At 47.6% G+C, this 27,707-nt stretch overlaps 2 protein-coding genes across 5 annotated transcripts in view; one reads left to right on the top strand and one right to left on the bottom strand.

Moving 5' to 3' along the window:
* ZNRD2 (zinc ribbon domain containing 2) overlaps window positions 1–6,347 on the bottom strand; it is a 44,613-nt gene extending 38,266 nt beyond the window's left edge. Inside the window, exon 1 of the mRNA XM_029614936.1 lies at window positions 6,222–6,347. The gene's annotated coding sequence lies outside the window, so the exon portion shown is untranslated. The remainder of the gene's footprint in view (window positions 1–6,221) is intronic.
* PDCL (phosducin like) overlaps window positions 1–27,707 on the top strand; it is a 46,036-nt gene that overhangs the window by 4,606 nt on the left and 13,723 nt on the right. For 2 of the 4 annotated variants that reach the window (XM_029614932.1, XM_029614930.1), the window contains exons 2-3: window positions 12,110–12,178; window positions 25,442–25,607. In XM_029614932.1, the coding sequence (XP_029470792.1) occupies window positions 25,448–25,607 (160 nt within the window). In that variant the 5' untranslated portion in view covers window positions 12,110–12,178; window positions 25,442–25,447. The remainder of the gene's footprint in view (window positions 1–12,109; window positions 12,179–25,441; window positions 25,608–27,707) is intronic. The other 2 variants (XM_029614931.1, XM_029614928.1) reach the window with 2 other exon arrangements.

Here is a 27,707-nt window from a genome sequence, read left to right as displayed (position 1 = left end):
AATTGTCTTCCTGATCTGATTCTTGACAAAAATGTTAAAATAACCCCTTCTTATTTTGCTCGTGATCTTGGGGTTGTCTTAGACACAGAACTGAACATGAGAAAGCATATTGCAATTAAATTAAATTAAAGGAAGGATACTTTAAATTATTAACATTGAGAAGACTTAAGCCATTCTTGGACCACTATGATTATAGGACAGTTCTTCAAGCACTTATTTTTGCAAATCTAGACTATTGCAATACACTCTCTTGGATTGTCTGCCTCAACAATTAGACCATTACAGGTCCTGCAGAATTCGGCAGCTAGAACTACTCTTACAGGAAAAAAGAAATTCGACCATATTACCCCTGTATTGACTTCTCTTCATTGGCTTCCAATAAATCACTGAATCCATTACAAAACCGCATGTATAATTCATAACCTAATCTATGGAGACAGAACAGAATGGTTGAACTTTTCATTACAGCTACATGTACCCCAGAAGAATTTAAGATCTGCTAACAAGGCTTTACTGTCTATTCCAACCATAAGATCTGCAAGACTGAGTCGAGTGCGAGAGCACGCAATGTCTATAGTGGGATCCAAACTGTGGAATACCTTACCAACACATGTGAGACTAATGTCAGATAAAAGGAAATTTAAGGCCGAACTTAAAACCTGGCTTTTTAAGTGCGCATACACAGAAAATGAACTACAGGCAGTTGTCTAAAAACGTTTTTAATGTTCGTTATTAGTTTTAGTAGAATTTATTTTAGTACTATCTTATGAACAAATGTTATCCTGTTTTTACACTGCTTTTTATCTTTAATAGCTAAACTTTCTATTGATGTTCCTTTTAAATTTTTAGCTGTTATCACTATTTATTGAATATTTTGTTGTATTTCCTAAATGTATTTAAACTGTAAACCGTTATGAAGGCCACGGCTAATGTGACGGTATATAAAACAATAAAACCATAAGTTTCATGCTCTCAGGAAACAGACCCTCAGGGAAAGGGTTTGGGGGGGGGGGGGGGGTACTGTTGCATTTGGCAGCTCGCGGGATCCTCCTGTGAGCCACTGCACTTACCTCTGCCTTGAAGCCCGGTGATGCATCGGCCTCCTGTAACAGGACGGCGTGCCGTGCAGCACACGTGACAGGACGCAGCTATCACTGGCCTTGCTCTTCTTTAGGGTGCGTGCCGACCTTGTGCAATTTAAAGAGCCAGCGGCAGGAATCCAGCCGAGGCGGGTCTTGTTGACATCATAGCCCCCACGGTATATAAGGCCTTAAGAACATAAGAACATAAGAAAATGCCATACTGGGTCAGACCAAGGGTCCATCAAGCCCAGCATCCTGTTTCCAACAGTGGCCAATCCAGGCCATAAGAACCTGGCAAGTACCCAAAAACTAAGTCTATTCCATGTAACCATTGCTAATGGCAGTGGCTATTCTCTAAGTGAACCTAATAGCAGGTAATGGACTTCTCCTCCAAGAACTTATCCAATCCTTTTTTAAACACAGCTATACTACCTGCACGAACCACATTCTCTGGCAACAAATTCCAGAGTTTAATTGTGCGTTGAGTAAAAAGAACTTTCTCCGATTAGTTTTAAATGTGCCCCATGCTAACTTCATGGAGTGTCCCCTAGTCCTTCTACTATCTGAAAGAGTAAATAACCGATTCACATCTACCCGTTCTAGACCTCTCATGATTTTAAACACCTCTATCATATCCCCCCTCAGTCGTCTCTTCTCCAAGCTGAAAAGTCCTAATCTCTTTAGTCTTTCCTCATAGGGGAGTTGTTCCATTCCCCTTATCATTTTGGTAGCCCTTCTCTGTACCTTCTCCATCGCAATTATATCTTTTTTGAGATGCGGCGACCAGAATTGTACACAGTATTCAAGGTGCGGTCTCACCATGGAGCGATACAGAGGCATTATGACATTTTCCGTTTTATTCATCATTCCTTTTCTAATAATTCCCAACATTCTGTTTGCTTTTTTGACTGCCGCAGCACACTGAACCGACGATTTCAATGTGTTATCCACTATGACACCTAGATCTCTTTCTTGGGTTGTAGCACCTAATATGGAACCCAACATCGTGTAATTATAGCATGGGTTATTTTTCCCTATATGCATCACCTTGCACTTTTCCACATTAAATTTCATCTGCCATTTGGATGCCCAATTTTCCAGTCTCACAAGGTCTTCCTGCAATTTATCACAATCTGCTTGTGATTTAACTACTCTGCACAATTTTGTGTCATCTGCAAATTTGATTATCTCACTCGTCGTATTTCTTTCCAGATCATTTATAAATATATTGAACAGTAAGGGTCCCAATACAGATCCCTGAGGCACTCCACTGTCCACTCCCTTCCACTGAGAAAATTGCCCATTTAATCCTACTCTCTGTTTCCTGTCTTTTAGCCAGTTTGCAATCCACGAAAGGACATCGCCACCTATCCCATGACTTTTTACTTTTCCTAGAAGCCTCTCATGAGGAACTTTGTCAAACGCCTTCTGAAAATCCAAGTATACTATATCTACCGGTTCACCTTTATCCACATGTTTATTAACTCCTTCAAAAAAGTGAAGCAGATTTGTGAGGCAAGACTTGCCCTGGGTAAAGCCATGCTGACTTTGTTCCATTAAACCATGTCTTTCTATATGTTCTGTGATTTTGATGTTTAGAACACTTTCCACTATTTTTCCTGGCACTGAAGTCAGGCTAACCGGTCTGTAGTTTCCCGGATCGCCCCTGGAGCCCTTTTTAAATATTGGGGTTACATTTGCTATCCTCCAGTCTTCAGGTACAATGGATGATTTTAATGATAAGTTACAAATTTTTACTAATAGGTCTGAAATTTCATTTTTTAGTTCCTTCAGAACTCTGGGGTGTATACCATCCGGTCCAGGTGATTTACTACTCTTCAGTTTGTCAATCAGGCCTACCACATCTTCTAGGTTCACCGTGATTTGATTCAGTCCATCTGAATCATTACCCATGAAAACCTTCTCCATTACGGGTACCTCCCCAACATCCTCTTCAGTAAACACCGAAGCAAAGAAATCATTTAATCTTTCCGCGATGGCCTTATCTTCTCTAAGTGCCCCTTTAACCCCTCGATCATCTAAAGGTCCAACTGACTCCCTCACAGGCTTTCTGCTTCGGATATATTTAAAAAAGTTTTTACTGTGAGTTTTTGCCTCTACAGCCAACTTCTTTTCAAATTCTCTCTTAGCCTGTCTTATCAATGTCTTACATTTAACTTGCCAATGTTTATGCTTTATCCTATTTTCTTCTGTTGGATCCTTCTTCCAATTTTTGAATGAAGATCTTTTGGCTAAAATAGCTTCTTTCACCTCCCCTTTTAACCATGCCGGTAATCGTTTTGCCTTCTTTCCACCTTTCTTAATGTGTGGAATACATCTGGACTGTGCTTCTAGAATGGTATTTTTTAACAATGACCACGCCTCTTGGACATTTTTTACTTTTGTAGCTGCTCCTTTCAGTTTTTTTCTAACAATTTTTCTCATTTTATCAAAGTTTCCCTTTTGAAAGTTTAGCACGAGAGCTTTGGATTTGCACACTGTTCCTTTTCCAGTCATTAAATCAAATCTGATCATATTATGATCACTATTGCCAAGCGGCCCCACCACCGTTACCTCTCTCACCAAGTCCTGTGCTCCACTGAGAATTAGATCTAAAATTGCTCCCTCTCTCGTCGGTTCCTGAACCATTTGCTCCATAAAGCTATCATTTATTCCATCCAGGAACGTTATCTCTCTAGCGTGACCCGATGATACATTTACCCAGTCTATATTGGGGTAATTGAAGTCTCCCATTATTACTGCACTACCAATTTGGTTGGCTTCCCTAATTTCTCTTAGCATTTCACTGTCCATCTCACCATCTTGACCAGGTGGACGGTAGTATACCCCTATCACTGTAGTCTTCCCTGATACACAAGGGATTTCTACCCATAAAGATTCAATTTTGTATTTAGTCTCATGCAGGATGTTTATCCTGTTGGACTCTATGCCATCCCGGACATAAAGCGCCACACCTCCTCCCGACTGCTCCTCTCTGTCATTGCGATATAATTTGTACCCCGGTATAGCACTGTCCCATTGGTTATCCTCTTTCCACCATGTCTCTGAGATGCCAATTAAGTCTATGTCATCATTTACTGCTATACATTCTAATTCTCCCATCTTACTTCTTAGACTTCTGGCATTAGCATACAAACATTTCAAAGTTTGTTTTTTGATTGTATTTTTATTCTGCTTTTTAATTGATAGGGATAAGTTAGAATTTTTTAGCTCAGGTGAGTTTTTAGTTACAGGCATTTGGACTACTTTTCTAATTATTGGAACCTCACTGTCGGGATGCCCTAATTCTAGTGCATCATTAGTATCCTTTAAAGATACATCTCTCCGAACCATGCGCTGCTGAGCGACTGTCGGCTTTCCCCTTTGTTCTAGTTTAAAAGCTGCTCTATCTCCTTTTTAAGGGTTAGCGCCAGCAGTCTGGTTCCATCCTGGTTAAGGTGGAGCCCATCCCTTCGGAAGAGACTCCCCCTTCCCCAAAAGGTTCCCCAGTTCCTAACAAAACTGAATCCCTCTTCCTTGCACCATCGTCTCATCCACGCATTGAGACTCCGGAGCTCTGCCTGCCTCTGGTGACCTGCGCGTGGAACAGGGAGCATTTCAGAGAATGCTACCCTGGAGGTTCTGGATTTAATCTTTCTACCTAAGAGCCTAAATTTGGCTTCCAGAACCTCCCTCCCACATTTTCCTATGTCGTTGGTGCCCACGTGTACCACGACAGCCGGCTCCTCCCCAGCACTGTCTAAAATCCTATCTAGGTGACGCGTGAGGTCCGCCACCTTCGCACCAGGTAGGCATGTTACCAGGCGATCCTCACGCCCACCAGCCACCCAGCTATCTACATTCCTAATAATCGAATCACCAACTATGACGGCCGACCTAACCCTTCCCTCCTGGGCAGTAGGCCTTGGGGAGATATCCTCAGTGCGAAAGGACAATGCATCACCTAGAGAGCAGGTCCTTGCTACAGGATCCTTTCCTGCTACATCTGGTTGGTGCTCTCCCATTATGAGACCTTCTTCCTCCAAGGCAGCACCAGGGCTGCCAGTCTGAAGTTGGGACTGGACTACTATGTCCCTGAAGGTCTCATCTATATACCTCTCTGTCTCCCTCAGCTCCTCCAGGTCTGCCACTCTAGCCTCCAGAGATCGGACTCGTTCTCTGAGAGCCAGGAGCTCTTTGCATCGCGTGCACATGTACAACTTCTCACCGGTGGGTAAAAAATCATACATGTGACACTCGATGCAAAAGACTGGGAAGCCCCCCTCTTGCTGCTGGACTGCTGCCTTCATCTCAATTTTGATCAGTTCCTAGTTAAGTTTTAGGTTGCTATGGGATTAGGAATGTGTCTAAGTTCCTTTAAATGTATTAGTGAATTCACTATATGTCTGGTAGTGGCCTACTGGGGTCTGATCGAATTCTCAATAAAGTTTTTGTTGATGGGGTTTTTTTTTTTTTTTTTTTTTTGTTTTTTTTTTGGGTTTTTTTTTTGTGCAAGTGGCACCTGCCTATAAATTAAGGGATGAGCTTGGGGTGGGTGGGCGAGGGGTGGGAGGGTTGGGAATTACAAACAGTCTAACTTTAGTTAGTCAGCCTGAGTGACTCACAGCTCCCTTGATTAACAAATGTTGTTCCCTATTCAAACCTAATCACACTACCTCAACACCTTTCTAAGGTGAGTAACTGAGCTGAAATATTCAACTTTTTTACTTTGGTATATACTGCTCCTAGCTTATTTCTAGCTTCTGGCTACTTTTTTGTTGGGTTTTTTTTTTTTTTTTTTTTGTGGATTTTTTTGTTTTTCAATACAATGCACTCAGTTATTTATTAAATAAAACACTTAGCTCTTTAAAAGTCTGGAGGACACTTTAATAGTCAGGCAGACTTTTTAAAAAATAAACACACTACCTACTGCTACCTTATTGACTGACTATTTAAAAATGCAAACAGTCTAACTTGTTTTATTTACTGACTGACTATTAAAGGCACAAACACACAAACACACTAAATAATATTCCCAAATAGTTAACTTTGCCCCAATACTTTTAAAAAAAAAGTATCCTTCCTGGATGTTCCTTCGGCGCCTTGGCAATAGGTTAACTTCTGGAAGTAATGACTTGCCTCAGCGTGTTCCTGTTCCTGGCTTCGTTGTTTCTTATTGTGTTACTGGATTGGCAGTCTGGTGCATGTGTCTCCAGTTCCTTTTCTTTGTGGTCAGTCTTCTGTGTCTCCGCTCCTACTCGTGTTGCCCCTCACCCTCCCGCCTGTCTCTCCATTCCTCAAACGGATCTTCTGACTTTGACTCTGATCTCTGCCTGGACTCTGACTCGATTCTACCTGCACTAGACCCTGGCCTGCACCTTATCCTCGTCAGATCTCCACCCCTACAGAGGCCCGCGCCCAAGTCCAGCTGGCCCTGGACCCCGAGGGCTGGGTCTCAGCTCCCGATCAGCTCGCCTGCTGATGGTGGGAACCTGCAGGGATCCTCCCTACAGGTTGCACCAATTCCACCTGAGCACAAGAGTCCACGCGTGCAACAACTGGGAGGGGAGGAAAAGATTGAAAATACTAGGAATCAAAGGGAGGAGGGAAGATCTACATTTATTAGATTTTTTAGGTATTTATTTTTATGCATTCAACATTTAGTGGTGGCGGGGACATGGGAGAGAGAGGCACTACAGACAGGCCGATGCAATAAGGTGCGCACAGTTTTACATCTGGTTGCGCGTGTGTTTTGGGCGTGCACTAATAGCGTCCAATGCAGCAGGGAGATTATTGCATTTAAAATGCGCTTTCTGACAAATGTGTACCAGATAGCGCCCATCGCATTTAAATTCCATGTAAAGGAAGACCTTAGCTATTACCATCTGATGCAGGAAAGTGTACCCAAAGCCTTGTTGCCCGAAGCACATTTTTTCCACGCTTGAAAATTAACTCCAGCTCTGGAAATGGGAGTAAAATGTGCTCGCAGTCAGGGGATGTGAAAACACGCGCATTAGGAAAATGGACTCTAAATATGAGCACCCCCCTCTCTTGTGCGTTTCTTATTGCATCGGCCTGATGGGTCTCCTTTTCTTGTCCCCTCCACCACCCTATGTGGGGGGAGAGGACGAGGAGACCTACGTGGGATAGAGTGGAGGTTAAGAAGAGAGTATTTGGGATGGGGAGATGAAATGGAAGAGAGAAGGATCCAGGATGGAAAGACAGAATGGAGGGAGTCAGAAGAAGAGAGAATTCCTGAAGGGGTCTTGCCAGGCCTGTGAGCAATAAAAGGGGGGAGAGTAGTTGATGCAGGGCATGGGCCCTGAGGTAACTCCTATCCCCTTTGTATCTGGGTGGTGGGAGTGCAGGGAAGTGGAGGTACCAATATTTGTATATACATTGTTGTGTCAATCACTGTTACATTACTCACAACTTTATTACATAACACTTGCATTTTTATTGTTTGAAGTCACTAATGTTTTCTCACTTGGGAGGAAGTTTTTTTTGTTTACATGTTTGGGTTGAAGAAGAAAATACACTCATTTTTATTGTTTGTTTTTCATCTTCTCAGATGTGCACCATAATTTTGTACATACTTATTCCTTTTTACTGATAGACACAGAAATGTAAATAATGTAACGATGTTTTCCAGATACATTTATGGGGTATCAGGCCTTAGGAGCCAGGGCCTGTGCTGCTGAGACTGGCTTCTTGAAAGCTAGGGCAGACTTGACTAAAGCTGGAACTTTAGCAGGCTTGGGAGAAGCTAGGGGTGACAGATTTAGAGTCTGACACAAGGGCTGTGAACACAGAGGGTGCCTTTCCTGGTGCTAGGGCAGGTTTCATTAATGCAAGACTTGAATCAGCTGATTGAGCTGAAAGCAGCTAACGGAGTCTCAGAAACTGAAGGTAAGAAGCCCATGGCTGAGGCTGGAACTAAAGCAGACTAAATCAGAGAAGAGTCAGCAAAGAGGCTGTAAAAAGAGCAGAAGCTGTTTCCTGGTGCTAGGGAATGGAACAATTCCCCTATGAGGAAATTCTAAAGAGGTTAGGATACTTCAGCCTGGGGGAGATATGACAGAGGTCTTTAAAATGAGTGGAGTGGAGTGGAAGGGGTAAATAGGTTGTTTACTTTTTCAAAGAGTACAAAGACCAGGGGGACACACAATGAAGTTACTAGGTAATACATTTAAAACTAATAAGAGAAAATATTTTTACTCAACACATAAATAAGCTCTGGAATTTGCTGCCAGCGGATGTGGTGAAAGCTATTAGTGTAGCTGCATTTAAAGGTTTGGACAAGTTCCTGGAGGAAATCCACTGCTTAATCTTGGAATCTGTCTACCCCCTGGGATCCTAACAGGTACTTATGACCTGGATTGGCCACTGTTGGAAACAAGATACTGGGCTTGATGGACTTTTGGTCTCACGCAGGTCTTATGTTCTTAGTGTAGGATTTAAACCCATGTAATGTGGTATCAAAGGTGGACAATAAAAGGATCTCTGTGCTAAACCCTTCTGTAAAGCTGTACTGATGAGGGTCTAGAATAGCATGGTCTTCAATGTATAGTGCCACTGTCTCAAGTATGTTTGAGAAAAAAAAAAAAAAGGTAAGGATGATATGGGGGAGGGGGAGTTAGTGAAATTGTTATAGTCAGCAGGGGATTTTTTAGGTATTGGTGCGACAGTGGCTAGTTTTAACTTGTCAGGTATTGTACCGAAGGATAGTATGGGTGGATATATCACTACTGACATTTTAAAACTGTTATTGGGCAGTTACTTTGTGGATAGATTGAAGTGTTCTTGTTGGTTATGATCTGTTTCATAGTGTCTGAATTTACTGACGAGGAGTCCCATTTTGTGTCAGGTGAGAGACTTGTAGTATGCACAGGGATGGGAAGGTGAGAGAAACTGTCATAAATCTTTAGTTCTTTGAATGAAGAAGGAACCTGTTTGATTACAATGTTCAGGAGATGATAGGTTGTTAATAGAACATTTTGTAGCCAGTGATCTGTCTATTTTGAAAAGTTGAGCATAGTAGCAGACTGGATTGTTTTTTTTTTTTTTGTTTTTTTTTTGCGGTAATTCCTTAAATGGATATATTCTGTTTTTTCTCTGCAGAATGGGATTTTTTTCTCCAGTGATGTTTCAAGATGTATTAATCTTCTGTTTCATAGTTTTTAATTCAGTGGTATACCATGGAGCATAATGACTTCTTTTTGGCTGAGACTTTTTTTTTTTTTTAAAGGGGCAGTTTCATTGATGGATAGAATTAAAGTTTCTATCCAGGTTTTAGTAGCTGTTTCGATGTTTGTATAGTCAAAAGATTGCATATTATTGAGTAATGAGGCCTTTAAATAGATCAGGGTCAGTATGACTCCTGGAAGTTTCAGACCTGGGAATTTGGTTTTGGGGTAGAAGATATTGACAGGGGATATTTTGAAAGAAATCAGGCTGTGATCTGATCATCGCACTACTTGATGACTTAGGATGGCTGTAGAAGGATAAATAAAATTAGAATTTTCAAAAAATAAATCCAGAGTGTGGTTATGCCTGTGTGGAGGGAATGTGATCAATTGTTCCCAGCCCATTCATGATAGAGCTAGGAGAAGTGTTTCAGCTGAAGCGGAAATGGGGACCGCATCAAATTGAAATCACAAAGAATAATGGTTTTATTGAGGTCCACTGGTAAAGTGGACAAACTTCAATCAGAGGAGAGACATCGTGGAGGACAGTAAACTAGGCAGACGTTTAAGGAGTTTTATAGAAATTTAGTAGGATTTCATATGGATCACAGGGCTCAAGATTTACTTTTACTGGGGATATGTTTTTGATGTTAATAGACTGCCCCCTTGCTGATTAGGTCTAAGTCTTGATATAGCTAAGTAACCTGAGGGAAGTAATAAACTGAGTGTAACAACATCAGAATCTAGTACCCAAGATTCTGTTCTCATAAAATCAGAATTTGGTTGCTGGCAAATCAATAGGGAAATTTTTTTTTGCTTTTTACTGACTTGAGCATTCACCAACAGTATAGAAAGAAGAGATGTTATAACAATGGAACTGAAATTGTAGATATGTGTTTAATATAGGTTAGTCTTCTAGTTTTTTAATCTCTTGAGGGTCTCTGACCCATGATTATCGGAATAGCCATTATTCAGAATATGAGAAACAATAATACACAACAGTCTTTTAAAAAAGAAAAAAATGACCGTATAAAATGAGGATGAGAACTAACCGCTGTAATGTAGAAAGTTAAAGGAATTAAAGCTCGCACAAAGGGGGCATCTCCATGGAATGTAGTGGATGAAATCCAGACTGAAATGGATTGAGTGTCCTGAACCACAAATACCTTGAGGTAGCGGAGTTAGGCTGCAGTGAAGAGACTGTTTCTGCTAAATCCCTTTTTTAACAATTCTAACACCGCCCCATAATTTTCCTCCTACTTCTGGGAGCAGCCCTGTTCAAAGCAATGTCACAGATGAACTTGTAGTGAGGTGCAAACTATCTGCGTGGTATTTAGATGACATTTTTAGTAACAGAAAAGCAAAAGCAGATGGGTTTAATAGAATTTTTGGTGGGTATTCAGAGTAAAAACAAAACTGTCATGCAGGTGAGAGCTGGACTCTGGGTGCATCCCTATAGGAGTAGGGCAGAATTGCATGGCAAGTTTTGGAATTATCTTCTGCCTAGCCGGTGCCCTCCCCTGCAGGTTGAGCCCTTGGTTTCTGGGGGCCAGTAGGGCTTGGCTGCTTCGGCAGAACATGGTTGAAGGTAAGTGGGGCTGGATGAGATGGGATAGGCAGGGCAGACACAGATGGACAGAGATGGGCTAGAAGTTGAAGACTGGATATTAGAGGAGGCTCGACAGACCCAGGCTGGAACTAAGGACTGAATACAGACACAGGCTGGGCAGGATACTGAACAGGGATTGGGACTGGGGGCTAGATATAGTGTCAAGCTGAAGCAGGGACCAGGGCAATGACTGGAAAACAGACAAAGAACTGGTCAGGGTGGTGCAAGACAGAACAAGGACAGGGAAGCCCAACGGCACAAGGCTGGATCTGAGAACCTAGCAGGCCCGGAAGACAGAAGGTAAGGCAAGGAGACCCAGGGGGGCCAGAAAGCATGGCAAGGAGTTCCCAGGGTGGTCAGAGTAAGGCAAGGCACAAAGTGTGTGGTCAGGGAACCAAGGTGACTCGAGGCAATTAGGTAATGACAAGGTAGCGTTAAATGGGGCTGAGGCTGAGGCTTGGGCATGGTGTAACCAGTGAGGAGCTACTTGGCAAGGTCTAGTGAGGATTCCTGGTGGAAGGAAGTCTGCGCAATAGGCTGAACCTTGGCATGGAGAGCTGGTGTAACAGGCAAAATGGTGAGAGTACCACCCCCCCCCCCCCTTAGGCCCCATCTTTCTGGGTCCCATTTACCATGAAGGTTGCGGCTGGCAGGTACTTGATTCTTTTGGATTGCAGTCAGTGGGGTCTATTTACATCTGGAACAGCGCCACATGATGAGGGTGCACAGAAAAGCAGTAAAAACTGCTTTTCTGTGCACCCTCCAACTTAATATCTTGGCGATATTAAGTCGGAGGTCCTGAAAGTTTAAAAAAAAAAATAAATTTTGAAATAGGCTCGTGGGTTGAAAACCGGACGCTCAATTTTGCCGGCGTCTGGTTTCCGAACCCGTGGCTGTCAGTGGGCTCAAGAACCGACGCCGGCAAAATTGAGCGTCGGCTGTCAAACCCACTGACAGCCGCCGCTCCTGTCCGAAAAGAGGCGCTAGGGACGCGCTAGTGTCCCTAGCGCCTCTTTTTACCGCCGGGCCTAATTTAAATACATTTTTTTACTGTATCGGCCTGTTAGGGCCTGATTCATCAAGACATTTTCCCATAGACACAGAATGGGCGAAATGCCTTAGTGAATCAGGCCCTTAATTGTGCTGCTTAGGAAGGCTGTGCTCATAACTGGCTGAGAAGCAATTTTTATCTCTGCATGAATTGATTTTAACTCCTTGTGGTTGTTTTGTAGTAGTGCCTGGATGTGCTGAGGGTTCCCGACAGTCAGAACTGGAATTAAAAGCAGGCCGTGTCTTTACAGGTAAGTTTCTCTGGCAGTTTAGGTTTGCTATAGTGGGTTTAATGGTGCCTAAGGGTGCTGCTGATTTTTTTTTTTTTTTTTTCCCCTGAGGTTTTTTACCTCTCCCCTTAATAGGATTAAGGAAGAGTCAGTGGGAACAGGTAGGAAAAACTGGGTGATTCAAACTTTGGCAGATAGGGTAGCTGTAAAATACATTATCTAGAATGTCTTGTAGTGCTGAGGCAGACACATAATTATCCATGTCTGTGCTAAGAAAATTAAAAATCAAACTCACTGACTGGGCTAGGATCCCTGCCCCAACTTCTGTGGAGGTTTTTGGGCCTCTTCATACTGTCATGCGGATGCAAGCTGGGTGCAGGACAAGGTTCAGGTTTATCTTCTGCCTAGCCAGCCTCTTCCCCCATAGGTTGAGCCCTTGGGTTCTGGGGGGCGGTAGGGCTTGGCTTCTTCAACAGGCAGGACACACTGGACAAGGCAGGTCAGGCACAGGCTGAAACTGAGGACTGGATACTGGGCACAGGCTGGGACTGGATTCAGACAAGGGCTCGGCAGGATACTAACAGGGACTTGGGCTGGATAGAGACACCGAGCAGAGACTGGGGATTGGATAAATGGCTCTGGCTGGGGTCTGGATATAGCGTACAAGCTGAACCAGGGACAAGGGCAAAGACTGGGAAACAGACAAGGAACTGGACAGAACAAGGGTTGGACAGGACAGGGAAGCGTAACAAGGCTGGGTATGAGAACCTAGCAGGTCCGGAGAACAGAAGGTAAGGGTAGGAGGCCTGGGAGACCAGAGAGCAAGGCAAAACAGGATAGTGAGAAGGTGGCCAGGTCAGGGAGTCAAGGTTACTCAGACAACTAGATAATGACAAAGCAAAGTTAAATGCGGCTGAGGCTTGGGTATGGTGTAACCAGTGAGGAGCTCCTTGGCAAAGTTTATTTATTTATTTTATTTTATTTAATGAGTTTTATATACTGTCATTCGGAAACGTCAAAATAACGCCATCATAACAATTTACAAAATAAGGTTATAGGGATAAAGGGGTTGACAAGGGTGAAAAAACATAACATGTTATTAGGCTTAGTAGTAAACAAATTCATGCTAAAGGTCAAAATGAGTTCATTCTTAATTTTTTTTTTTTTTTAGAAAAGTATAGTTGTGCTGATCTTCATTTAATCATGGGGTTGTAATGGAGGGCGGTGATGATTAGTTGATTCTTTGGGTGGTTTGATATGCTTTGTTGAACAACCAAGTTTTTAATTCTTTTTTGAATGTTTTTAGGTTTTCTTGAATTCTGAGTTTAGTTGGGAGGGAGTTCCAAAGTTTTGGGCTACCAAGGGATATCGCTCTATTTTGAGTAGAGGTGAGTTGATTTGAGTCCGTTGGTGGTGTTTTAGGAGTCCTTTATTTGCTGACCTCAGGTTTCTACTTGGGGTATGGAGATGAATGTAGGGGCTTAGCCAATTTTTCTGTTCTTCATATATAATTTTATGTGGATGGAAAGGACTTTATATTCGATCCTGTATTTTATTGGCAGCCAATGAAGTGATATGAGGGTTGGGGTGATGTGGTCATGCTTTTTGGCACCTGAAAGGATTTTTGCAGCTGCATTATGCAGGATTTGGAGAGGTTGAATGGTGTTTAGAGTAAGTTGAGGAGTAGAGAGTTGCAGTAGTCTATACTGGAGAATATTAATGATTGCAAGACTGATCTGAAGTCATTATTTGAGAGAAATGGTTTTAGATGACGGAGTGTAAGTAGTTTATGATAACCGTCTTTAATTTTTGTTGATATATGGTTTTTAAATGAAAGTTCTTTGTCGATTATTACTCCAAGGTTGCGGGCATGGTTGGTTGGAGATAAGGTTGAATTTTGGTTCATGAGATTTAGAGTCTGTGTATGCAGAGAGTTCTTTCTGTCAAGTACTATTAATTCAGTTTTGTCAAAGTTGAGGATGAGTTTTATGTTTAGTAATTCCTTGATGCTGTTTAGGTAATAGGCAGTTCCCTGTACGTACCTGGATCAGTCCAGACCGTGGGTTATGTCCCCAATCCAGCAGATGGAGTCAGCCAAAGCTTTGAGGGGGCGTCACCATAAGTAGAACTACCCCCTCTGCAGGAGTTCAGTATCTTCTGACTCCAGCAGATGCGAGTAGGGAATTTGGAGTGCTCCCAATTCAGCATAAGCTTTTAACTTTGTCTTTGACTGATTTTTCTTGGGCTATTGCCTATTTATTTTGAATCAGGTTTGAATCAAGTTTGTTTAAAAAAAAAAAAAAAATATTTGATTGGGTTAATTAACTAATTGAGGGGTTCAGCTTTGGGGAGGCGTGGCTTACCCTCTGTTTGTGTCTTCTCTTTTCTATTCTACAGACGGGGTAAGTTGGTGTTTCTTTTGCCTTTCAGCTCCCCAAAAACCCCTGGTACCTCGCGGAGGCCGGCAGCACCGGCCTCTCCGCGCTTGCCACACTGACAGCGGCCATCTTGAGCGCCTCGTGGGCGGCTCGAGAAGGCAGGCAGGCAGGTTTTTGTTTTTGGCGGGTAGTGCGGCCAGGAGGGCCCCCCCGCGCCGTCTTACTCCTCACGTCGGCGGGCAGTGTAGGCCATCGGGCCCCCCCGCGGCGGCGGCGTTTTGACTCGCGGGACCCCGAGCCTCACTTTTTTATTCTTTTTGAGAACTTTCGTTTTTCGCGGTTTTTTTCGGCGATACGATGCTGCGGCCGACGCGCTGCGCGGCTTGCGGCGAACCGGGGTCCCGCATCTCCAGGGAGGGCATCTGTGCCCGGTGCCTTCCCGGGGGGGAAGGCACCTCACAGCCCGTCGCCGATTTCTCTTTTCTCGCTCCTCTGCCCGGGCGCGGGCCCCTCCCCCAGGCCTGGCGGGAACGGCGGCCATCTTGAACACTCGGCGCCCCGAAGTATCTCAGGAGAGGTCGACTGACAGGGAGTCGGAGCCGGATTCGCCCCCGACCTTGCTGCCGGAGCAAGGCCCGCAGGGGCAGGAAAGCGCAGACGTGCCCCCCTCCAGAGCCCCCGCGGCGAGACCGGGGTTTTCCCCGGAGTTTGTCCTGCTTATGCACACGGCATACCTGCAGGGTCTGGATGCACCGGTGGACCCCCCCCCCCTGCCAAGACATGCCGGACCTCGCCTGCGGCTCAGGCCCCCCCCGTTGCGGCGGGAGCGGGGGCCCCGCGCCTTCCCGCACGTGCTCGGGTTTCGCCAGCGACAGGGGGAGCGGCGCCGGACCCAGTGGACACTGACCCGGACGTCATGGATCTGGGGCAAGGGGACGCCACGACGGAGGGGGACGACCCGCGTACGCTGCGCCTCTTCCAGAGGGAAGAGCTGGACGAGCTCATTCCACGCATCATTCAGGAGCTGGATCTGGATCCGCCGCCTGACCCGCCTGCTCCAGTAGCGCCGGCGGTGGTCACATCCTCGAAGAAAGGAGATCCGGTCCTGGCGGCCCTGTGCCCGAGGGCGCGGGCTTTTCCCATTCACGACTCGTTCCTGCAGCTCCTCACGAGGGAATGGGATACCCCCGAAGCGTCTCTGAAGGTGGGTCATGCCATGGAACGGCTGTACCCGCTACCACAAGATTTCCTGGATCTCATCAAGGTTCCGAGAGTTGACTCCGCAGTCTCGGCGGTCACGAAGAGGACGACAATACCGGTGACAGGGGGCACGGCCTTGCGGGATACGCAAGATCGCAAATTGGAGATCTTCCTGAAAAGAGTCTTCGAGGTCTCCGCGCTGGGTATGAGAGCAGCGATGTGCAGTTCACTCGCCCAGCGGGCAAGCCTCCTGTGGGTTCAACAACTTCTCACCTCCCAGGACCTGCCAGCGGCGGAGGCCGCCCAGGCGGACAGGTTAGAAGCTGCAGTGGCGTACGGGGCGGATGCCTCGTATGACCTGTTCCGCGTCCAGGCAAGGGCTATGGTCTCGGTGGTGGCGGCCAGGCGGCTGCTGTGGCTTCGCAACTGGGCGGCAGATACGTCTTCCAAGTCGAGTCTGGGCTCCCTGCCCTTCAGGGGTAAGTTCCTCTTTGGGGAAGATCTGGACCAGCTCATCAAGTCGCTGGGGGAAAATGTGGTTCACCGCCTCCCGGAGGATAGATATCGCCCTTCCCGGGCGTTCGCTTCGTCCCGGACTAGAGCCAGAGCGCAGCGGCGTTACAGGAACTACAGGCCGGGGGGCTCCAGGCTGCCCGCTCCCCGGTCCCAGCCCTGGTCGCGCTCCTTTCGCGGCCGCAGGCCCGTGCGCCCCGCTCTCGGGACAGGTAACCCCTCCCCCAAGTCCTCACAATGATGCCAGAGGCGCCCACTCCGCTGTCCCCAGGATCGGGGGGCGGCTGAAGTTTTTCTACAGGGAGTGGGCGCGGATTACCTCAGACCAGTGGGTCTTGGACACCGTAAAGCAGGGTTACGCATTGGAATTTGTCCGGCCACCGAACAGTCGTTTCGTATTTTCCCCTTGTGGCTCGGCCCTCAAGCGGCAAGCGGTTCAGTCAACGCTGAACAGGCTTCAGGAGATAGGCGCTATTGCGCCCGTGCCCTTCGGAGAGGTGGGCTTGGGCCACTATTCAATCTACTTCGTTGTGCCAAAGAAGGACGGGTCCTTTCGGCCCATTCTGGATCTCAAGGAGGTCAACAAGTCCCTTCGAGTGCTCCGTTTTCGCATGGAAACGCTGCGGTCGGTGATCGCAGCAGTGCATCGGGGGGAGTTCCTTGCCTCCTTGAACCTCACGGAGGCTTACTTACACATCCCCATTCGGCCGGATCATCATCGTCTTCTGCGATTCAAGAGAGGGGGCGTCACCATAAGTACTACTACCCCCTCTGCAGGAGTTCAGTATCTTCTGACTCCAGCAGATGCGAGTAGTAGAATCTGGGTTGCTCCAGATTGCCTGAAACCATTTCTTACAGTGATTACTTGTCTTCTCTGTTTTTCTCTCACTGTTTCTGTTGGATCAAGTTTGCTTTATTTAAAAAAAAAAAAAAAAAAAAGTTAAAGAGGGTTCAATTTGGGACGGCGTGACTTCCCTCTGCGTTCTCTCTCACTCTCTTTCTCTCTCGGTGCTAGCTGTAACTTGTGAACCGGGGTAAGTGCATTCTTCTGTGTTTCTCTTTGCAGCTGATTTTGCTCGCGGCTGCTTCGGCTTCACCGCGTTTTTCTCCCTCACCAGCAGCCATTTTGCCGGTTCCTCGTGGGCTGCGGAGGTGAGCGGGGAGATCTTCGTTGGCGGGTTGTGAGGCCAGGAGGGCCCCCCCACGGCACCGTTCATCGGCGGGCAGTGCAGGCCGCTCGGGCCCCCCCGCGACACCGTTCTTCATCAGCGGGCAGTGCAGGCCGCTCGGGCCCCCCCGCGGAACCGTTCTTCATCGGCGGGCAGTGCAGGCCGCTCGGGCCCCCCCGCGGCACCGTTCTTCATCGGCGGGCAGTGCAGGCCGCTCGGGCCCCCCCCGCGCCGGCGTTTTTCCTTCGCGGCCCCCCCCGAGGCATTTCGTTTATTTTGCCTGTCTCCTCCGTTGCCAGCAGTGCTCACGATGCCGCGGCCAGCACGTTGCTCGACCTGCGGTGAGCCGGGATCGCGGATTGCCCGTGAAGGGATCTGTGCCCGGTGCCTCCCCGGGGGGGAGGGCCCATCGCAGTCCCTTAGCGAATTTTCGGTTTTGACAGGCATGCCCGGGCGGCGCGGGCCCCTCCCCCATTACTGGCGGGAACGGCGGCCATTTTACATGCCCAGCGCTCTGAGGGGACTCAGGCAGCGCTGGATGACAGGGACTCCCCCGAGGTTTCTCCACCGAATTGGCTGCCGGACAACAGCCTGACGGGCCAGGGTCCCACGGGGTCCCCCCCCTCCGGGGCTAGGCCGGGATTCTCCCCGGACTTTGTACTGTTAATGCACACTGCGTATTTGCAGGGCCTCGTCGCTCCCGCAGCACCGTCTCCAGCCAAGGTCCCGCGGCTCTCGCCTCCCTCTCAGGCCCCCCCCCCCGTCCCGGTGGGTGTGGGGGCCACCCTGCCTCCCACCCGCACCTGGATTCCTGCGGGCTCCGAGGGAGCAGTGACAGGCCCGGCGTCTCCTGGGCCGGACCTGGGAGAAGGGGGCCAAGGGGATTCCACCACAGAGGGGGACGATCCGCACACGCTGCGTCTCTCCCAGGGGGAAGAGCTGTACGAACTTATTCCAAGTGGGTCTTGGATCCAGGAGCTGGATCTCGATCCGCCGCCGGACCCGCCCGCTCCAGTAGCGCCCGCCGTCGTCACGTCGGCCAAGAAGGGAGATCCGGTGCTGGCAGCCCTCCGGCCGAGGGCTCGGGCGTTTCCCATCCATGATTCCTTCCTGCAGCTTCTTACTAGGGAGTGGGACGCCCCGGAAGCTTCCCTTAAGGTCAGTCGGGCCATGGAGAAGCTGTATCCGCTACCAGAGGATTTCCTGGATCTCATCAAGGTTCCGAAAGTGGACTCCGCGGTGTCGGCGGTCACGAAGAGGACGACCATACCAGTGACGGGTGGCGCGGCCTTACGGGATACGCAGGATCACAAGTTGGAAGTCTTCCTCAAGCGGGTCTTCGAGGTCTCCGCAGAGGGCGAGTCTTCTCTGGGTGCAACAACTTCTCACCTCTCAGGTTCTGCCGGCCGAGGAGGCCGCCCAAGCGGATAGGCTGGAAGCTGCGGTGGCTTACGGGGCTGACGCCTCCTATGACCTGCTTCTATGACCTGCTTCGGGTCCTGGCCCGATCCATGGTCTCGGTAGTGGCAGCGCGTCGCCTTCTATGGCTTCGCAACTGGGCGACGGACACTTCCTCCAAGTCGAGCCTGGGTTCCCTGCCATTCAGGGGTAAGTTCCTGTTCGGAGAGGATTTGGACCAGATCATCAAGTCACTGGGGGAAAGCGCAGTCCATCGCCTGCCGGAGGACAGGTACAGGCCCTCCAGGGCGTTTTCGTCCTCCCGCACCAGATCCAGGGCGCAACGGCGCTATAGGAACTACAGACCGGCGGTCTCCAGGCCCTCTGCCCCCAGGTCGCAGCCCTGGTCCCGCTCCCTTCGCGGGTGTAGGCCTGTGCGTCCCGCCTCGGGAACGGGACAACCCTCTCCCACGTCCTCCCAATGATGTTCGGCTCGCCCACTCCACCGTCCCCCGGATTGGGGGACGGCTGGCATTCTTCTACAAGGAGTGGGCGCGGATCACCTCGGACCAGTGGGTCTTGGACACCATAGAACACGGCTACGCGTTGGAATTTGTCCGCGCTCCAAAGGGACGGTTCATCTTCTCCCCCTGCGGATCGGTCTCCAAGCGAAGGGAGGTGCAGTTGACACTGGACAGGCTTCGGGAGATTGGCGCCACTGCGCCCATGCCCTCCAGAGAGGTGGGCTTGGGCCATTATTCCATCTACTTCGTGGTACCCAAGGGCGGCTCCTACCGGCCCACCCTGGACTTGAAGGAAGTCAACAAATCCCTCCGGGTGGTTCGGTTTTGGATGGAAACGCTGCGCTCGGTGATTGTGGCGGTGCATCGAGGGGAGTTCCTAGCCTCCTTGGACCTGACGGAGGCCTACCTTCACATCCCCATCCACCGGGAGCATCATCGTCTTCTCCGGTTTAAGATCCTGGAACAACATTTCCAGTTTGTGGCGCTCCCGTTCGGGTTGGCGACGGCACCGCGCACTTTCACCAAGATCATGGTAGTCGGGGCGGCGGCTCTTCGGAAAGAGGGTATTTTAGTTCCTTCTTACCTGGACGGTTGGCTCATCCGAGCGAAGTTTTTTCCTGGACGAGGCGCACGCCCTGCGAGAACACATACAGCGGTTCTCTGCATTACCAGTTCCCACCTCCTGGGATTACCTGCAGCTCCTGGGGGTGATGGGCTCCACCATCGACATGGTTCCTTGGGCGTTTGCGCACCTCCGGCCCCTACGAAGAGCACTTCTCTCCCGTTGGAAACCGCTGTCGCAGGACTACCAGATGCTCCTCCCCCTGCCGCAGTTTGCCAGGATCAGCCTGGGCTGGTGGCTGGATCCGAAGAATCTGGCTCACGGCGTGTCCCTCGACCTGCCAGATTGGGTGGTGGTCACCACCGATGCCAGCCTCGTCGGCTGGGGAGCGGTCTGCGGCCGCGGCGCCACGCAAGGGACATGGTCCGCGGAGGAGACAAAGTGGTCCATCAATCGCCTGGAGACCAGAGCGGTCAGACTAGCTCTGCGACACTTCTTGCCACTCCTTCGGATTCGGGAGGTTCGGATCTTATCGGACAACGAGGCCACGGTGGCCTATATCAATCGCCAGGGCGGCACTCGCAGCCCGCAAGTCGCGCTCGAGGCAGCGATGCTGATGCAGTGGGCGGAACGTCATCTGGTCCGCCTGGCGGCCTCGCACATCGCAGGCGTGGACAATGTCCAGGCGGATTTCCTCAGTCGCCAGCTCCTGGATCCCGGAGGATGGTCCCTCTCCGACGAGGCGATGCAACTTCTGGTCCAGCGGTGGGGACCTCCCCACACGGATCTGATGGCGTCCGCACAAAACACCAAGGCTCCCCGTTTCTTCAGTCGCAGAAGAGAGCGAGGAGCGGAGGGAGTGGATGCCCTAGTGCTCCCGTGGCCGACAAATCTCCTCCTATACGCGTTCCCGCCTTGGCCACTGGTGGGAAGACTACTCCGCAGAATAGAGGCTCATCAGGGGACTGTGATCTTCGTCGCCCCAGAGTGGCCAAGACGGCCCTGGGCTGCGGACCTTCTCCACCTGGTGATCATCGGACCCATCCGACTGGGACATCTCCCCCGCCTCCTGCACCAGGACCCGGTATTTTTCGATCAGGCAGAACTCTTCTGTCTTGCGGCCTGGTTTTTGAGAGGCACCGTCTTCGGCGCCAGGGCTACCAGGAGGCGGTAGTGTCCACGCGGTTGCGTTCCCGACAGCCTTCGACGGCCGTGGCCTATGCTCGGGTCTGGAAGGTTTTCGAGCTGTGGTGTACTGACCAGAACACGAGACCTGCTTCGGCTTCTGTTCTCCAGATCCTTCAGTTTCTACAAGCGGGGGTGGACAAGGGGCTCGCCTGCAACTCGCTCCGGGTTCAGGTGGCCGCCCTTGGTTCGCTCCTGCGCGACGGGGGCTCTCTGCTGCAACACCCGGACATTGGAGTCTCAACCTTGTGCTCCGTGCCATGTCGGGGCCCCCGTTCAAGCCACTGCGGAATGTGACGATCAAGGACCTCACCCTCAAGACTGTGTTTCTGGTGGCCATCTGCTCCGCTCGACGCATCTCGGAGCTGCAGGCCCTGTCGTGTAGAGAGCCTTATCTCCGTTTCTCCGACTCTGGAGTTTCTCTTCGCACTGTTCCTTCCTTCCTTCCGAAGGTGGTGTCTACGTTTCACGTCAATCAGACGGTGGGACTGCCGTCCTTCTCCTCCTCTGAGCCGAGGGCTCTCCGACTCCTGGATGTCAAGCGCACACTGCTCCTCTACCTGGAGGCTACGAATGACCTCCGGACTTCTGACCATCTCTTCGTACTTTGGTCCGGCCCTAGGACAGGATCTCAGGCCTCGAAGACGACCATGGCTGAAGGCCGGCATTGCCGTTTGCTACGTTGGGGTGGGGCGGACTCTCCCGCCTGGCATTGTAGCGTACTCTACACGCTCTCAGGCGGCTCCCTGGGCGGAAGCTCGCTCGGTTTCCTCTCAAGAAATCTGTAGCGCAGCCACCTGGAAATCGTTACACACGTTCTCGAGGCACTATCGTCTGCACCTCGCCTCTTCTGTCTCTGGACACTTTGGCGAACAGGTTCTACGAGCAGGCCTCGCAGGACCCCACCCGAGTTAGGGAAGCTTGGGTACATCCCACTGTCTGGACTGATCCAGGTACGTACAGGGAAAAGAAAATTATTACTTACCTGCTAATTTTCGTTCCTGTAGTACCATGGATCAGTCCAGACGCCCACCGCGTTTGGGTTCTAATCCTGCTTGGCTGTTGTTCTAAGATACAGTCGTGTTTTCTGTCTTTCACGATTTCTCAGTTTTCACTGTTTGTCACAGTGCCCTGTTGGGTTGACACGCTGTATTCACCACCTCCTACCCGTTGGTGGGACGGTTGCAGTTCTTTACTTAGGTTAAGCGGCTTATTGTTGCCGTTTACTTTCAACTTGATCCAATGCAGAGAGTTCTTTCTGTCAAGTACTATTAATTCAGTTTTGTCAAAGTTGAGGATGAGTTTTATGTTTAGTAATTCCTTGATGCTGTTTAGGTAATAGGCAGTTAATTTATGTTTCTTCAATTGATTTTTTTATTGGCATTAAGATTTGAATATCATCAGCATAGATGAAATGGGTTAGATTCAGATTTGTAAGGAAGTGGCATAGTGGGAGAAGATAAATGTTAGAGTGTCGCTGAAAGGGCGGATCCTTGGGGAACTCCGTTGTCTAAGTTGATTTTCTTTGATAGGGAATCATTAAGTAGTACTTGGTAGGATCTTTGTGACAGATAGGAGGAAAACCATTGAAGAGTTGTTTTGTTAGCACCAATTTCAGAAAGACGATTAATCAGTTAGAGTGGTTTACAGTATCAAATGCTGCTGATAAATTGAGGAGGATTAGAAGGTAACTTTGGCCTTTTTCAAAACCTTTGAGTACGAAGTCATGCATGGCAAGTAGTAAGGATTTTGTGTTAAGTTGTTTTCTAAAGCCAAATTGAGAAGGAAGGAGGATGTTATTTTCATCAAGGTGATCGGTGAGTCGAGTATGGACGATTTTTCAATGATTTTTACAAAGAATGGGAGGTTTGATATGGGTCTGTAATTCAGTGGATTTTCTGGATCTAGATTATTCTTTTTTAGAATGGGTTTGATGATGGCCGATTTTAGGCTTTCCGGATAGTTTCCTTCAGTGAGGGAAAGGTTTACAATTTTTGTTATTGTTTTGGTGATTGATGGATCGAGATTTTTTATTGCTGTAATGGGAATGGCATCAATAGTGTGTTTGGCTGGGTTCATTTTTTTGATGATCATTTGGGTTTCTAAGGAAGATGCTGTTTCAAAGTTGGACCAGGTTTTTGTTTGAATGTTCAGTAGTTTCTGGTCTTGAGTCATTTTTTAGGTTGTTATTTATGAGTAATTTGATTTTTTCATTAAAGAAGTTGGCGAAGTCATCACTGCTGATCTTGACTCCTGGTTCACTCTTGACTCCTGGTGGAGGGGCCGTGTAGCAAGCTGGACCTTGGCACAGATAGCTGGGGTAACAAGTGAAACTGACAAACATCTCACAGCCAGTAAATCCTCCGGCCCACTCCAAACACATTAATCAGATGTATGCAATGAAAACTGGACACACCCATGAAAATTCATACACCCTGGATAATATTTTGAAATAAATGGAAATGATGGCCAGAGGGTGGTTATTCATAAGAGCATAAGACTTGCCATACTGGGTCAGACCACAGGTCCATCAAGCCCAGTATCCTGTTTCCAACAGTGGCCAAGCCAGGTCACAAGAACCTGGCAGGATCCCAAGGGATAGACAGATTCCAAGCTGCTTATTCCAAGAATATTTGTTTCTTTATTGTCATCATTGCAGTGCAAATTAGGCACATCTATAACATCTTACAAATTTATATTAAGCAATGAGATCCTAGTCTGTGCAAGGGAATTCCTGACAGTTTTACTAAATGGGGCTGTATCCAGAAGTGCAGTGAAATAGTGGAGCAGCTGCTAACAAATTTTTAAAAATGACTTAGCGGTAAAATAGTTAATAGCTGGGGGAGGGGGTGAGGAAGAATGACTTGCTGTATCTAGTTTTGAAATACTAAACCAGTGCCCAGAACATACAAGTTTTATTTGAAATCCGCTCTGACTGACTCTCTGCTTGGTGTTCAGTCGTGTCTTAGCTATACATTTGTGTACCCATGAAGCCATGCCCAACAGGTGAGTTTACCTATGACAAATCACTCCAGAGCAGCAGAGAGGGTAAGAGACCATGACCTGCTGTCTAGTAATTTCACAGATCAAATTTCACATTTACACATCGAGGAAAAACAATTTACTGAATTAACAAAACTTTAAGGAGGAAAAAAAACAAAACCATAAGCATAACAATTTTCTATCTAAGTCTCCTATAAGAAGATTCCCAGAGATAATACATCCACAAAGTATTACAATATGCAGAGTAGTTGGTTAAAAAGAAATAGGAGTTGCTTTGGCCATAGCCTGTCACCAAAATTCAAGAAATACATGTGTAATCAAAATGACCGTTGAACTGAAACTACACTTCAAAGCTGGGGGTAAAGAGTCAGCAGATGTTGAATCAGGCTGGGTGGGGTCTGTGTGCATTCAAGGAGATAAAGCATTTTGTGTCGTCAAGCATATTTGATCAAATACAATTTTACATTTACACAGATAACGGAGATTAAAAGAAGTCCCCAAGTCAAGAACCTGCCTGAGGGCTAAAAATGCCTATCTGCAGAATAACCATCAATATTTTTTATTGGGGGAGTGGATTTTGCAGCTAGCAAGACTGCTCTGGGAGGAGCAATCTGTGACATCTTCAGCTGCAGTGGGGGGGGGGGGGGGGTCTCAAAGGGAGTTGCTGAGGGGAGAGGAAAACTGCATTAGGATGGAGAGTGAGAGGGCTACGCCAGTCGAGCGTGTGCTCTATCCAGGGATGAAATGGCCTCACCATGTACTGTTGCCAAATCCCCAAAACAATTTGAGCAGGAGTATATAACAAGTGCATTTTGTACTTGGCATGTCAATCCTGGAGGAATTTCTCCAATTCCTGGCTCTTATCCTTTAAGCATGCTCCACTATTTCCTTTGTGGCATCAAGAGAAGGCAGAGCATGAACAGTGTTTTGGTAAGGGATTTCAGGTATTGTAAGACAATTGTATCAGACATCTGCTAGAGTTAAATAGTTGCTCCATATTTATCAATTAAAGTCTATTTGTAGTGGGGGGAAACCACCAGTACAAAAGCTATGCAGAATATGCCTGGAGCAGAAGTCTGACACTTTTTTTTTCTTTTGCTAAATCTTGCAATGATTTAGTTTATTCCTGAGATCATCTCTCCCCCCCCCCCCCAAATACTTCTAGCATCTCTGAATAATGAGAATTTCATTATTTTTTTTTTTGTACTGGGCAGAAGACTGTTTTGCAGGTATAGTGCTTATTGTGAACTGCTCAGGAAAGTGAGTGGGGAACATTTTCAAAGATATATTAATCATTTTGAAATCCATGTTAGAAAGCTTGTGTGGTTATTAGCCTATATATTGCCTTTTAGGTTACGATGACCAATCTAGATGACAAGTTACTTGGAGAGAAGTTGCAATATTATTATAGCAGCAGTGATGATGAAGACAGCGAAAAAGAGAATCGAGCATCAACTTTCCATGAATCTGGGGTTGGAAACCCCAACCCGAGCAAGGATAGCAGTTCAGTCAATACAGGTAATATCAAAGCCATCAGTGCCATGGTTTAAGACAGTTTATCTTTATTTCCAGCAATAACATACTGTCAAATGTGTTTGAAGAAACTTGATGTCATATTTTGAGCAAGCTAAATATGGAACAGTGGTTTTACATATAGCTATTTTAAGTAGAATGTGTGGAAGGTTTATTACTATTATCAACTAAAACAGTGAAAAGTAAATCTGTCTCTATCCAAAGCTCTACTCTGAGAAGCAAATGAAGAGTAGAACAGGGAATGGCCCTGGGAGCACAAGTTCCAGGGCCATTCCCTCTGCCCAACCACTGACTCAAATATAGGGGCAGAAATTCTTAGGACGATGTCATCTTAAAACTGTTCAGATGGCCTCCATTCCAAGAACTGTGTGCAACCCCTTAATTGCTGCTGGTATCTGCCTTGTGTTTACCAGCTCAAGGCCCTCCGAATCCATCCAGAAGCTTTCCGGACCATCTGCCTCTGCTAATCCAGTAGGATTGTTCATCCCGTCCACTTGTGACATCATCAATCTGGGTGCTGGGCTAAGTAGAGAGTGACGATGCAGAAGGAGTGGGTCCCTTTGTGTGCCCTTTCATGCTACACCTTGTGACTGAACTACCAGCTTGCTAGAGATCCTGATCCTGTAACGCAATACGGCGCTCAGTTGGAATGTGCAAAATATACAAATGGTTATCAGTCAAGGTAAACATGGTCACTTATCTACTCTCGCTAATCAAAAACATTAGCGTAAGCAGCCCTGGATTTGTCAGTAGGCACACTAGGCTTGTGCCTAGGGCGGCAGCAGGCTGGCTGAAGATTTATTGCCTTCCAGCTTTGCTGAATTTCACTCAGCAGAGAAGAGCCCTCTGCTTCCTGATCCAGCCCCACCCTTCCCAGCACAGACAGGAAAGGGGGATTATTTTGGTAAGATTAGAAGGGGCTGAATGGGGATTATTGGGGGCAAGAAGAGAGGCTGGGGAATGAGAGTGGATCAGATGGGCGTGTGTGTGTGTGTGTGTGTGTGTGTGTGTGTGTAGGGATTTATACTGATATGTGTGTGCCAGATTGAGGTTAGAGAGGGAGTTGTAAGAGGAAGTAGGACCAGAGCACAGAGGGAATACCTCCCTTCCCACTGACTGCAATTCAGGTTCTCTCTCCCTTGATCTCAGATTCTATCCTCCAGATCCTGGAACCTCCTCTCTTTCTTCTCCCTTCTCTCCCACCCCCCCATCATGTCCTAGTCTCTTTCTCCATCCCAGAATCTCCATCCCTCTCCCTCTTTTCCTCCCATCTCAGATTCCTGATTTTCCCCTTTCCTCCCCATCCCCGTTACTTTCTACCTCTCCTCCCCCCATCCTTAGTCCTCCATTCCTTCTCGTACACCTTCCTCCTGTTCCAAGTCCTTTCATCTTCTTCTCATTCCAATCCTAGTCCTCCTCCTTTCCTCTACCCATCTCTGGTCCTCTCACTCTTCTTCTCTTTTGCTCATCCCTGAGATCTTGTCCCTGTAGCGATACTAAAGATCCCTTTTCCTCCCTAATAAAAAATAAATAAATAAATTATACAGACGCAAGCAAGGTTGGAAAATTACTTCATTTTTATTATATAAAAGATGGAAATGTTTGCCAGTGTGCTTCGGATTATTCCAGTTTTTACCTCCGAATCTATTCCCGAGCTGTCGCAGCAAACTGTGGGACTGTGCCTTACACCTCCTGCTCACTGTTGTCTGACCTTACCTGGGGGTGGAAGGGAGGGCGCAACGGTGCCTAGGGGTGGCAAACTCGGATCATAAGCGACAATTGATATATCATAAGCTTGTCAATCAGTGTGCTGTAGTTGGCTCTCTTATATGGTAGTTTCTATGATCTTGTTAAATGTACAATCTATTTAAAAAAAGGTGCCTTAATGATATATTGAGAAGAAAAACCCTCAGGTTTTTTTGTTTGTATAAATGAAACCTGGTTAAAAGAAAGTGAAATTGTATTAGTGAACCAAATTCATTCAGTGATTACAATGTCTTATCCATTCCTATACAAGGGAGAAGGGGAGGTGGTCTCATGGTTATAGCAAAGAAATTGCTTAGTCATTATCCATTGCATCTCCAT

The sequence above is a fragment of the Rhinatrema bivittatum genome, chromosome 8 (genome assembly GCF_901001135.1).
Source record: "Rhinatrema bivittatum chromosome 8, aRhiBiv1.1, whole genome shotgun sequence".
NCBI lineage: Eukaryota > Metazoa > Chordata > Amphibia > Gymnophiona > Rhinatrematidae > Rhinatrema > Rhinatrema bivittatum.
This window is presented reverse-complemented; position numbering and strand designations above follow the sequence as displayed.